Source organism: Pleurodeles waltl, chromosome 9 (genome assembly GCF_031143425.1).
Source record: "Pleurodeles waltl isolate 20211129_DDA chromosome 9, aPleWal1.hap1.20221129, whole genome shotgun sequence".
NCBI lineage: Eukaryota > Metazoa > Chordata > Amphibia > Caudata > Salamandridae > Pleurodeles > Pleurodeles waltl.
Genome location: NC_090448.1, coordinates 238,728,274 through 238,740,862, shown reverse-complemented (window position 1 = coordinate 238,740,862; position 12,589 = coordinate 238,728,274). Strand labels below are relative to the sequence as shown.

The window sequence follows — 12,589 nt, the reverse complement described above, 5'->3', positions numbered from 1 at the left end:
GAATTGGAAATGCTCATTGTTTATTATGAGCCTGAGGTATCAGCGATGCTGCGGATTAATAGAAATGGGGAAATTGATGTCCTTCAGATTGAGTGCTGCCATGAAGTTGCCTTGTTGCACTAATGGGATGACATCTTGAATAGTGACCATCTAAAAGTGCTCTGAAGGGATATGTTGGGTTAGGGGGCTGAGGTCCAAGATAGGCCTCAAAGACCCGTCATTTTTGGCCATAAGGAAGTAGAGTGACTGTATTTCTGTGCCTTGCTGTTGTACTGGCACTTGTTCTATGGCCCTCTTTTTTTTAGAAGTGCCTGAACTTTCTCCTTGAGCAACTGTTGATGTTCTGGTGTTCGAGTTTGCGAAGTGGAATGTTTGGGGGTGTGAAAGTGAGCTCCAGATAATAAATATGTTGGATAATATCCAACACCCACTGGTCAGAGATAATGTTCCGCCAGACGGGAAAGAACTCTTGTAGTCAACCCCAACAGGTGTAGTGTGGTTGGGAGGGATGGTTGGCAAGTCAGGGCTTGGTGGCAGAGGATTTGGTGAAACCACTCTTGCCTTTACCCCTGGAATTATTGCAGCTTTAGGAGCCCCTTTACTAACCAGTGGGTAAGGTGGTGTGTGCCTGGAGACGTTGGTAAGATGTGGAGGGATTCTGTGGAGGTGGATTCTGCTCCTCCACAATAGGGGGGGGCGGTGAAGGGAGCTGCGTTGCAATATATCCTGAGAGTCCCCCCTAGCGGGCTATACCGGCTAATAAAGGCCAGCTTCGGCTCAGGCCTTTAACAAGGGAGCAGGACTTTAATTGCCGGTATAGCCCAGCTACGAAGGGCTGTATGGCTATTACAACATTCTGCCACTAGAGAGCAGAGTGTTCTAATGAATAAAACAAAGTCCTCACTGAGCCCGAGGGAATTAGAATCCCCTCTGGCTCCGTGAGGCCTTTGTTCACAGCTTTTGCTGTGAACAAAGAACATTGAAATGTTGACGCTCCAGGCTTTTACCAGCCAGTAAAAGCGCAGAGCACTCCATTGTCTCCAGTGGAGCTCCCAACATTCTAATGTTGTAATGACGCTCCCGTAGCTTTGGCCATGTCATTATCTTTTTTATTTTCTCGATTAGAGTGTTTCCACCTAAACACCTAAGGATCAAAGAGGTGTTCACCATTAAAAGGAAGTATGAGGATGTTGTGTTGTACCTTGGGTTTGAGGCCTAAAACCCTAAGCCAGGTGTGAAGTCTGAGTAGCACACTTGAATAAATTCCTCTTGCTCCTGTGTTGGCTGTATAAAGGGAACAGAGATCGGAGGTGTTAGCAATTAATTTACCCTCCGAGGCGATCAAATATGCCCTTTTTTATGTTCCTCAGGGAGATGCTGGAGGAGCAGGAGAGGAGGCCAAAAGAGTTGGTAATACTCCATTGGTTGGCAGGTTGAGCAGCCATCCTCTTCGCCGCTGCATCTATCTTTTTACTTTGTCTGGTGGGGCGCCTCACCAGATGTTTGCAAGTTTACCCTTCCTCTCACTGTGGTGACCACAAGGAAGTCAGGAAGGAGTTAGCCTCTAATGTATGTAGGGTCAGTTGAGGAACGTTTATACTTCTTATGGACCCTTATTGTAATGATACATGCCTTAACTGGGTTTTTAAACATGTCAGGTGTGTATCTTAGCATACCTTTAAACATTGGCAGATACTGTGCCGAGCACTGGCTAACGGAGAGGGTGTCAAACTAAAAGTCATCCTGTAGTGGTTCTGTGCCTGAACCTTAGAATATGCAGCCGCTCTAACTATGATGTTGTGGTAGGAAGGGGTGTTGACTGGGGGAGATGGATTTGCCGGTAAAGATGGAGGTCTGTTTCATGTCATAAGTTTCCCATGGGATCATGATGTGAAATGGAGTACTAGCCTCCATCATCCCAGTCCGCTCCAAAAAAATTAATAGAACCCTTTGGGGAATATTTTGCTGGTGCAGGAGGTGAAGGTGGTGCAGCGGGTGGTGGTGGGATGTTATGAACATGACTAGTTGCCTTCTCAGCCTTCTTTCTGTGCTCTGGTGGTATTGCTATGTCCACAGCCTCCTCAAAACTAAGTTGTCTCTTTGCTGGTTGTGCGCCACCGCAGGAAGGTCCTGCCAGGATACGGTCAGTGTTCGGGTGAAAGACCAGGTGTTTTGGCATAAGTCTATTTCCTCCTGCATCAGTTGAAGCATAGGTTCCATGTTTCAGATTTGATCATGTGCTTTGTGAAGGAGTACAATTTCGGAATTCAAAGCAACCTTTGATGCTGAGGCTTTCAATGAGGCTTTCAATGCCGAACCTTTGACTCCCAGGCTTTCGAGCATTGTTTCGGCACCAACACTCTCAACCCCAATGGTATGGGAGTCGTTTCAAGAACACAAGTTTTCTGCTGTTTTTTCCAGCGCCAAGCTGGGGCTGGGGGTTTCCAATACAGATGCTCAGTGCCAACCGTGGCTCAAGGGTGTTGGTGCCCCAGTGAAGATTTTGGTCGGTCCAGACCCTTTGGAGTGGGTTGCTGGTGTTGGAGCCGGGATGGAGGGGACACTATACTCATATGTTGTCCCAGCGTGAGATCCTGCATTTTGAGCTCAGAGACTGAGCTGTATCCAGGGGAAAGGGAGCCCTCATCTGCTGCCAACACCTGGTCGTGGGCCTCCTCCTGAGGGTCTCTGGCTTCAAAGAGGTCCAGTTTATCCTCAGTGCAATGTTTTCTTGGACTGAAAAGATTTGCAGGCCTCACAGGTGGCTTCCTGATGGTCAGGAGAGAGGCACAAGTTACACCCTTGATGGATATTGGTGCGTGGGTAGTTGAGGTGACATTAAGGGCAGAAGCGGAAGAGCATGCATTCCATCACCAGGTGGACATGATGTGGAGGGAATGTGGAAGATAAAGTATGCCCCGAAAGGTGAAGGTCCACCAGGGCCTTGGCGGATTTGAGTTGCCTCGACAAAGTAACCATTGATGCACAGACGAGGGAGACTGAGAACACTCATGATTGAAAACAATACAGACTGTAAGGTACGGAAAGGACAAATGACGATGGTGTCAAACAAGAGCAGAGGAGCACACATCCGTATCCGATGATTATTGGACCTAGACGAGGTGGCTAGTTTTAGATCCTGCAGCCTTATGTAGGCCTGAAACTGGACTGAGACACCAAATGTCACTGTGCTGGATGCTTGTAGTGTAAAGGTCCATTGTCTCCCTCGAAGCAAGCGTGCAATATTACCTCTGTGTGAGGCTATATGACCGGGGAGAACAAAACTGTTTCATTTGTATGCCGAAGCCTACCAGACAGCGCAGGTCACTGGTTTGCTAATGGCATCTTGGGTACATTCTGAAAGCTTTCCAGGGACTGCAATCCACCCATTGCTTACTATTGGCCTTGTAATTTGTAACTCCAATTCTCTGTCTTTCTATTTGCTGGCTTTATTTGTTTTAGGCTTTCCGGCTTGCATTTGTTCCTCCCTCCCATTACTGTATTTTTCCATAAACTCGCTGTTAACAGGCCTTTAAATCTTGTTCTTATCCTGTCACCTTTTATGTAATTCAAAGACAGAGTTCAAATGTTTGGGTGTTTCTCTGAGGGAGCTTGGTGTTTACTTTTCTTGCTCTGACTTCAAAGTGAGAGAATTTATGTAACAATGCTGCTGAGTACCCATATGAGTGGAGAGGGTATAGGATTTTTTTTCTTAGCACACAACAAAAAAATGAACTGTGCTATCGGAATGAGTACAAATGAAGCACATTTTTAGTAATTCTGAAGTGTGGTGGAAATAAATGTTTGATAACAATCAAAACCCATCAATACAATGCACGATGACATTTGCACACATTCTCTTCTGTGCACAATAAAACAGTATTTTGGTGCAAATATTATGGTAATTTGAAAATGTGTTGTCTGTAATCGCAGTGTGCTACCAAACCATGCATACTCCACACTACGCCACTCCACTCCACACTATTTCCTTCCACTCTGTGCAAATCCACTCCACTCTACAACATGCCACTCCACTCTATGCTCCTTCACTCTAAGACACTCTACAACATGCCACTCAACTCCACACCACTCCAGTCTATGCTACTCACTCCATGATACAACATGTCACTCCACTCTACGCCCCTCCACTGCACACCACTTACCGCACTCCAGTCCAATCTGCCTCACTCTAACTAAATATACCCCGCTACACCCCATTCCAATCTACCCACCCCATCCCAATCTACCTTAACCACTCTTTCCAACTCCACTCCAATCTACTCCACTCCAATTTACCTCACTCCACTTCAATCTACCCTACTCCAAACTACCCCATGTCAGGAATCCCCAAGGTGCCTTCATGTTTCTAAGTAAACATAATGTGCTGTGTTACACAATTGGTTTTATCAATGCTTTTTTTGCCAATGCTTGTTTGCTAATGTGAGCAGATGTAGACATGTGCTTATAATTGGCTGTGGTGTAGACATGTGCTTCTAATTGGGTGTGGTGACTCATCCACATGTGGAAACTCAACTGCTTTCCTGATTGGCTATAAATAGCAGAGTGAAGCATGCCTCCCTGCTTGGCTTTGTTGTGCTTCCTGATCTCAGCATCTGATTTGGCAATCCAGCCCCTGCTGTCATCCTCGTAGTCAGGACTTTTGAGGCAATTTTTTTCTTCGTTCCTGTACCAGCTGACACCAAGCATTCCTTCAGCACTCCGGAAAAGACTGTAGCTAAGTAACTAGTATTCTCCCGGGAGTTTGTTCTTTGAGCGCTGCGCTTTCCTAGAACAGCTGGTATATTTCAGACCTTGTATTTTGGCTTATCTTGAAGAGACAAATGCATTTCTGAACATTCTACATTATTATTGTAGTTACTTGCCTAAATGTGCTTCAAAAAATCTGCTTGAGCTCAAGTACTACAAAAAGTGACAGTGCAATTTTAAAAGAGCATTTACGTGACTTTTCTTTCTCTAATAGCATAACTCTTGGATTTAAATTGTGTCATTCATGCCTGTGTTTCAGGTTTGAGGAGTTTCCTTTTGAAGGGTTTTTCACACACAGTGAAACCAAACCAAACTGTGCCACCTTAACTGTTTAAACCCAGAGTGGACATTTGTATTTCTTGGATTGTTTTTGTTCCTTTTAGTTTAACCCTATGCATGCAGGAAAGTTATATGTGATATAATTAATGGCCTTGTTTGTCTTTATTGTGCATGATAAGTGCAACCACAGTTCTAATTGTAGTGTGCAACAGTGAATCTCTGTGAAGCCAGCCCTAGTGTCGCAGTACTTATTGTTATAGTACTCAGTTTGGGTTTTTGATAATGCAGTGTCAGTAATTGTGCCAAGTTATTATTATCCAAGAAAGGTGCTGAAGCATCCCGGTGTTCTTCTACTGCTCCTGTGCCCATATCAGAAAGAGAGATTCAGTTTCAAGGAAGTTGAGTGCACTAACTCTACTATTACTCTGTCAACAACTACCTGCCCCCCGAAGATATAGGGTGCCTGGCTGGACCAGGAAGACGTGGCAGTGGTTTGTCTCTTTCTCTTCCAAGCCCTTTTCCTTTTGGGACACCTGCTGGGGTTTCTGTGTCCACCAGGGAGTGCCGAGAGGTGTTCCAGGAGGTCGTGGGGCATACCATAGCCCCTGCAGACATCCTGCTTTTCAGGTGAGTTGCCCCGTCTCGACATCCCAGTCCTATCTATCCCACTTCAATCTACCACACTTTACTTGAGTCTATCCTGCTATAATCCACCCTATGTACCCCACTCCAATCTATCCCAGTCAACCCTAATATACTCCACTCCACCCCAGTCTATTCCTCTCCACGCCAGTCTACTCCTCTCCACTCTACCTCACTCGAATCTACCCTACTCCAATCCAGTCTATCCCAATCGACCACACTCCACTCTTCCCCAATCTACCCCACTCCACTCTAGTCTATCCTGCTATAATCCACTCTATGTACCCCGCTCCAATCTATCCCAGTCCACCCTAATCTACTCCACACTATATATTTGTTTTGTAGCTTTGTGGCTATTGTTGGAGTCAAATTTCTTAACTATGGCAGAAGGTTATATAAATAACTGATGTGAAGTGGGATGGCATTGCAGAACAGGATGTATCGGTTCTGTCCATAACGATCTACATATTCCAGTCTGTTTGGGCATGTATGTTTATAGTACAAACATCTATAATCTTTAGGGTGCTCAAAAAAGCACAGCTACACAATTGATCTTAAACAACACAAGAGGGGAACAAATAATTGCATTATACAGTACACTTAGGGCCACCAACTGCGTCTTCTGGGGCCTGGTATTATATTTAGCATTTATATAGCTTGTTTGAACAAAGTTGTGTGCAGTCCTTGTGTGGTTTGCTGCAACTGAGACTTGTGTGTTTGGTTTAGTACAGTGTATGCCTACTGTGTCACCAATGTGGGAAACATTGTGTGTTGTGCAAGAGAATCACAGCATTTGCTCAGTCTTGGTCCTCGGCAAATGTATGTCATTAAAGGAGATAAGTAACAGGATGACAAGGTACTGGCATATTTGTAAACACATCTCAAGGATGGTCCTTGCACTTATGGTTTTCTGCTATATACCCTTATTTTGCAACATGAAGGTGACATTTATATGTATTAGTACATTCTTGGAACCTTTCCTCATAGCCAAATCATCGGGGTTGCCTTTGATAGCAGTGAGGTGTGTTTATAACAGAGCAGTGGGAACATTCAGTCTTCATTGCTATTTGTAATTTTGGTTGATTTCAAAACTTTCTAATTGGATTTGGGAGAGAATTCCACTGTTTGGTGGTTTGTACTGAAGTAGAGGCTCCTTTCACCTTTGTTTTACCTGGGGGTAGTTGAAATAGGTGCTGCCTTTGGTCTTAAGTCTTCTCTCATTGTATAAAGGTTGTGTTGCAGAAAAGCGGGCCTGCACCACAAATCTTTTGGTGTGCAATGTATAGGTCCAAAGAGAAACATTTGGGAATTGTGAGCCAATGAAAATCTGGTGATGGCATTCAGAATCCTTAGTAGTCTCCGTTGGAGGAAAGCTAGAACCCCAAGGCACTATGCTTTCTTTTATGTAGTCTGACTTGGAGAATTCTAGATGAGGATCAACCCATTGAGGAAACATCAGGAAAGGGAAGATGTATCCTAGGAGTATTTGTTCCAAGATTTTCAAGAGGTATTAGACTAAGTTCAGAGAACATGATCCCTTTAAGATTCTTGATCACACTTGCAATAGTGGGCCTGTTCTGTTTTCCAAGGACCACCAGATGCAAAAACAAAAGGTAGACTGTGTTGTGCAGCTGAAGATTTATGTTTTTGATTAATATGACTTGAGTTTCAGTTGGCTAAAGGACATCAAGTTGTCTTTGGCTAGCAGGCAAGGGCACATTTCCTTAGGTTTCAGTGTTATTACCAGTTTCAAGATGATCTGAGGGCTACCTGCAGTGTTGTTGCAGTAGAGACTGAAAGTGTTGATGATTTCTGGGAGTATGCAGAAATAAGGCTTAACAAGCATTGGAAAAGTCAATAGGTTTTGTCTTCGGACCTTTTGACTTTGCTCATGGATTTAAGCAACCTGCTAATGTGCAAATTAAAAAAGACACCATGATGCAGCCATATCATTTGTAGGAACACACACCACATGAGCGTGCTCACAATCAATATGATGCAGTTGCTTTTCTTTTTCTATACCAATCCCAAGTTGAATTGGTAAATAAAAAAAAGTAGAGCAAAAGCTTTTTTTCTCTAAAGCAGATCTGGGAAGCAACACAGAGAGTGTGGGTGGAGGCAAGCAAAACGGAAGGTGGAGGGAATCAACATGGATGGCAGGGGGATTGAAGCAACACACAGGGTGCTGGTGAGGGAAGCAACATGGAGGGTGGTGGAAGCAGCACACAGTGGGGGGTGAGAGTACACCACAAGGGTGAGAGAGGACAAGGATAGTGCAATGTGGAGCATGGGGAGAAGGCAAGCACATAGGTGATAGAGAGCCAGTGGAGTGAGGGGTTGGGGAGGAGAAGCACATCAGCAAGAAAGCAACTCTGGTGGGTGGAGAAGCGCACGAGGTTGAGAACAGCACTGAAGGAGTGGGGGAGAAGCATATGGGTAAAAGAGAGCAACACGGAGCACGGTGGAGGGTGAAAGAGAAGTACACAAGGGAGACAGTTGGAAAACACATGCACTCTCATGGAGTGCTTATCAAAAAGAAAAAAAAGTTGTGCCTGACAAGTAAACAGTGGAAGGACACAAATCTTGAGACCGTTCTCTATTGGAGAGACAAATACAAGAAGAGGAAGGAATGTCCACACAAGCTAACAAATAAAAAACAAGCAAATGAGAGTGACAAAAAAGCCAACCAATGGTAAGTAATGGGTGGGCTGTAAGCCGACAGTAAGCTGACAATAAGTCATTTCAAGAATAGACAGTTTCCACTGCCTGGTTGGTGAGACCTAAAAAGCAGAGGAGCAAAAGTAGAGCCTTCTAGGATGCTCAGATGTTGAAAGATGATGTTACAAAGGTAAGAGCATGATTATTTGATGCCTCTGGAATGTTAGAAAAAAATTCAGTTCCATGTTGTCCATTGTATTCCAAAATAATTTAGCCTGTGTAATATAGATGGATAGTTGACTATGTCAAGTGCTGCAGAAATATCAGGTGCAAGGAGCAAAATTGGGTAATAAAGAAGAGAATTTGTTTCAGAAAAACAGATAATTGCATGACGGTTGCCGTCTTGGAAAGATTGCCCATGAAGTGTTGTGCGAGCCATTGGAGGCAATATTTTAGGGAAGCCAAGATCTTAATCTGCTAAGTCAACAAAGGCATTTGTTAACAGATGTTCTAGAACTATGTGCTACTGGCAGTGGTGTAAGGCAAGATGATAGGGCACCCTGCAAAATGCGCTGAGGGCCCCTCAAAGTTCTGTAATACACAGATATTCACAGGCTATAAGTGGGTGGGGGCTCACCTGACCACAAGGGATGCCGGGGCCTAAGTTATACCCTTGCAACACTAACGTACTGCTGGAGATCTGTGGGCTGCAATTTCAGCCTCTGCCTCCCTAAAAGAATGGTATGCCTGAGAGCTCTGAACCATATAAGCGTTGCTGTCTGAAGGGTCAAGAATGTACTTAAAGCCCATCAACAGGTATTTTCTTTCTTTTTTTTCATCCAAAGGTCTGGATGTGCACTGCAGAGGCAGCACTGCAACTTCAGACCCTCAGATTGCAAGGGTGGAAAGAGGTGGCTTGTGTTTGAATGCCTTAATTGTTAAGCTGTCCTTGCTTTTGACCTCTCATCCTTCTTCTTGCTTTCCCTGTATATTTCCTCTCTTCTCTCTCGTCCATCCCTCACATTCTCTCCTCTCCTGCCTCTCTTCCTTGCTCCTTCTCTAATTTCATCCCACCATTGTCTCTCTACCTTTCCAGCCATTTTTCGACGTTCCCCTGTCTGATTCCTACCTCTGGTCGTCTTTCGCCTTTCCATTTTCAATTTTACTTATTTCCCGATCTCTGGGTGTGTTGCCTCTTTCTCAACTGTCTCTTTGATACCTATCTCCCTCTGTCCTCAAGCTCTCCTGCTTTATCTTATCAGTCTTTCTGTAATGTGCTCTTTTCCACTGCTTTTATTGTCTTTCACTCTTGTCTCTGCAGTATTTGTCTCTCTTTGTCACTTAGCTGTCTCTTTCTTACTTTCTCAATAATAATCATGTGTCAGTCTGTGGTGTCCTGCCCTTTTTTACTGGTTGTTTTTCCCCTTTCTCACCTCTGCTATATTTCTCACTTTCTCTGCTTTCTCCCACTTATTTTTTTACAACCTCTCTCTCTCTCTGACTTTTACGATCTCTCTCTATTTGGTATGTCTCATTCACCTGCCTCTTTACAGCATGCGTCTCCCTCTCTCTTTCTCTCTCTCTCTCCATTGGTGTCAGGTCTTTCTTGTAGATTTCATTGCGCCATTTTTGCGAGCCTCCTAACGCCAGAACGACCTCCTTGCATACATTATGCCTGAGCAGGCATTATGTGGCGCAAGGGGTCGCAAAGTGGTGCAATGCATGCATTGTGCCACTTTGTAAATATGGCACGGCGAAAATTGCATCCTTGTGCCACATTAGTGTAAAAGAAAATGATGCAAGTGCGGTGCAAGGATTAGCTAGGGTCTTGCAAATCTGGCCCTTAATCTCTCCTCTGCTATTTCTCTTTCAATGGTGATTATACCCCTCTCTTTCACTCTGTTCCGTCTTCGACTCACAGGAAGCCGGAACAATGGGTTGTCCCTTTCCTCGGAATCTCCGGTATTATTAAAAAAAAAAAGAAAAATACACCTCACCACTGGGCTCTCTTTACCTCCGAGAACGCACTGAAGATGGTTGTTAAAATGCTAAATTTGAATTCTAATCTTTATTTTACATTTCTGTTTTTTAATTCCTTTAGGTGAAACTTTTAAAGATGAACAAATGCATGAACAGCTGGACTTCTCAAAATGTAATGCTGGAGTCGATGACTCCAAGATGAAAATTTACCGATGCTCCACAGAAGCTGAGCAAGCTACAAAAGGACTTAAGGCCGGTGACCAGTTGAGTAAATTATCAGGACTTCTGAAAGATAGACCCGAAAAACTCTCCCTACGTCTGCCTGACATGATCCTAAAGGTACACCGAAACAAAAAATATCTTCAATAATTTTAACCATACGCTATCATTTGGAAGCAGCAGTGAGTGACGCAGCAGCGAGTTGGATTTAGATAGAAGCAAGTACTTAGTAATGCTTAAGTGCAGAACAACAAAGAGAAATAAAAGACTGAGCAAGTTATAAAGAGGGGAATTATGGGAGTTTAAGCAGGTATGCTATCACAGGTGCTGTAAAGTCTGGAAATAAGGGAAGGCTTTGAAAATGCATTGGATGCAATGCTGTGGATTCAAAAGTTAGACTGAAATGAGTAAGCCAGAGTTATGCAAAGCAGAGAAAACAAGGGCATTCTGGCTTCTATAATGGTAGACAATTCGAAGGTAGGTTGGAGCAAGATGCAGTTTTAGGAATGAATTAAAAGGTAATGCAGAGAGTGAAGATGTAGACTAGAAAGAGAAGGAAAGAGAGAACAATAGTGAACAAAGGAAGGTGAAAGCAGGAATAGAACAGAAGGAGAGTGCATAGTGGGTGAAAGAAAAACATTATGAATATGGATATTATGGTCCGTCACATGTAATTGAAAGATCGAGGTTGGCGTTCTTGCCTTCATCCAGGGCACCAAGAAGGTCCTCTCTCCGGTGTACCAGAGTAGTTTCTGTCCACCTCATCTGAAACTTCACTGTTGATCATGAAGAATCTGATTTTGCTCTAAATGTTCTTGTTATTGCCTATCTTTCTAATATTTTGACCGGATTTGCTAGGTTTGATATTGGCCAGTGGTTTGTGGAGGCAATGTCATTTTTTATATAAGAGGGTCACACCGGCATGGTTTAAAGGGCTTAGGACAACGGTCTGTATGAGGGTTGCCTTGATGGGATATGTGAATTCAGCTGCTAGATTTGATAAATGTAAATTCAAGACAACATGCAATGTGGGCTCTATCTAAGTCATGATGGATTCACAGGTTTTTGTTATTTGATTTGAAGAATATCAAATATTTAGACACAATGGATTCGCAGCATCTTGTGATTTGTGACTCGGAAAAAAACAGAGATTTCCACAGTGATGTTGCTTTTTATAGTATTGTTTTTATTATGTGGTGAGGAGAGTACTTTGAAAATGCTAAACATATTTAAGAATTTGGGGGCATTACATTCATTTACTTACCATGAAAAGCACCACAGGTACAGTATTGCATAGAACGGCATGAATTTCTGTAAAACTTTAAGTAGATCTAGGCCTTTCTTTATTTCATTTGTTGTGTTTTCAGTCCAATTTGTTGGGTTTATTAACTAAGGGCTCGATTTAGATCCCGTCTACTGAAATCTAAATCCCATAGGAAATAATAAAATTTAGATTTCGGCAGACAGGGTATCTGTCACCTTTGTGACAGAGTATCCCATCCGCCAATATCTAAATCAGGCCCTAAGACTTCTTTACTGGTGAGATGGCCCTGAGATAAAACCTTGTGTGTAGTTTGCACTGTGTTCATCAGAGATCTCTGTCATCCATCTTAGTTGTGGCACTTTGTTCTATTCTACCAAAGCGATATTGTATTAGTTATTAATAGCTTTCAAGTTGTTTTTTTAAGTCTGAAAGGGCCTAATATGTCCAACGAGGATGATTTCTTAAGTTCCAATGAAAACTAAACTTGCTATAGATGTTATGCACCTTTGTAGGGTGACAACCTCACTCCATGTCACCACAGACTCGGTTTCCAGTCTCGGACTTTTAAAATACAAATCCTACACAAAACAATCCTGCCTATAGCACAGAAACCCTTGCACCATGGTGCAATGGTACCAGGGAGGGCGATAGGCTGGCAAAACGGTGCCAATGCAGTGAGAAAGACAGGAATGCACCTTTGCCATAGATACAGCACATTCCCGTCCATTCCCTTCGACGCAGGGCAGCGCATCAAGGTGTTTTGCTGCACTGCCCTTCACC

At 43.5% G+C, this 12,589-nt stretch overlaps 1 protein-coding gene across 2 annotated transcripts in view; it reads left to right on the top strand.

The window, feature by feature from the left end:
- CFAP92 (cilia and flagella associated protein 92 (putative)) overlaps positions 1–12,589 on the top strand; it is a 292,821-nt gene that overhangs the window by 253,905 nt on the left and 26,327 nt on the right. For both annotated transcript variants that reach the window (XM_069206631.1, XM_069206632.1), the window contains exon 16: positions 10,448–10,665. In XM_069206631.1, coding sequence (XP_069062732.1) covers positions 10,448–10,665 — 218 coding nt within the window. The remainder of the gene's footprint in view (positions 1–10,447; positions 10,666–12,589) is intronic.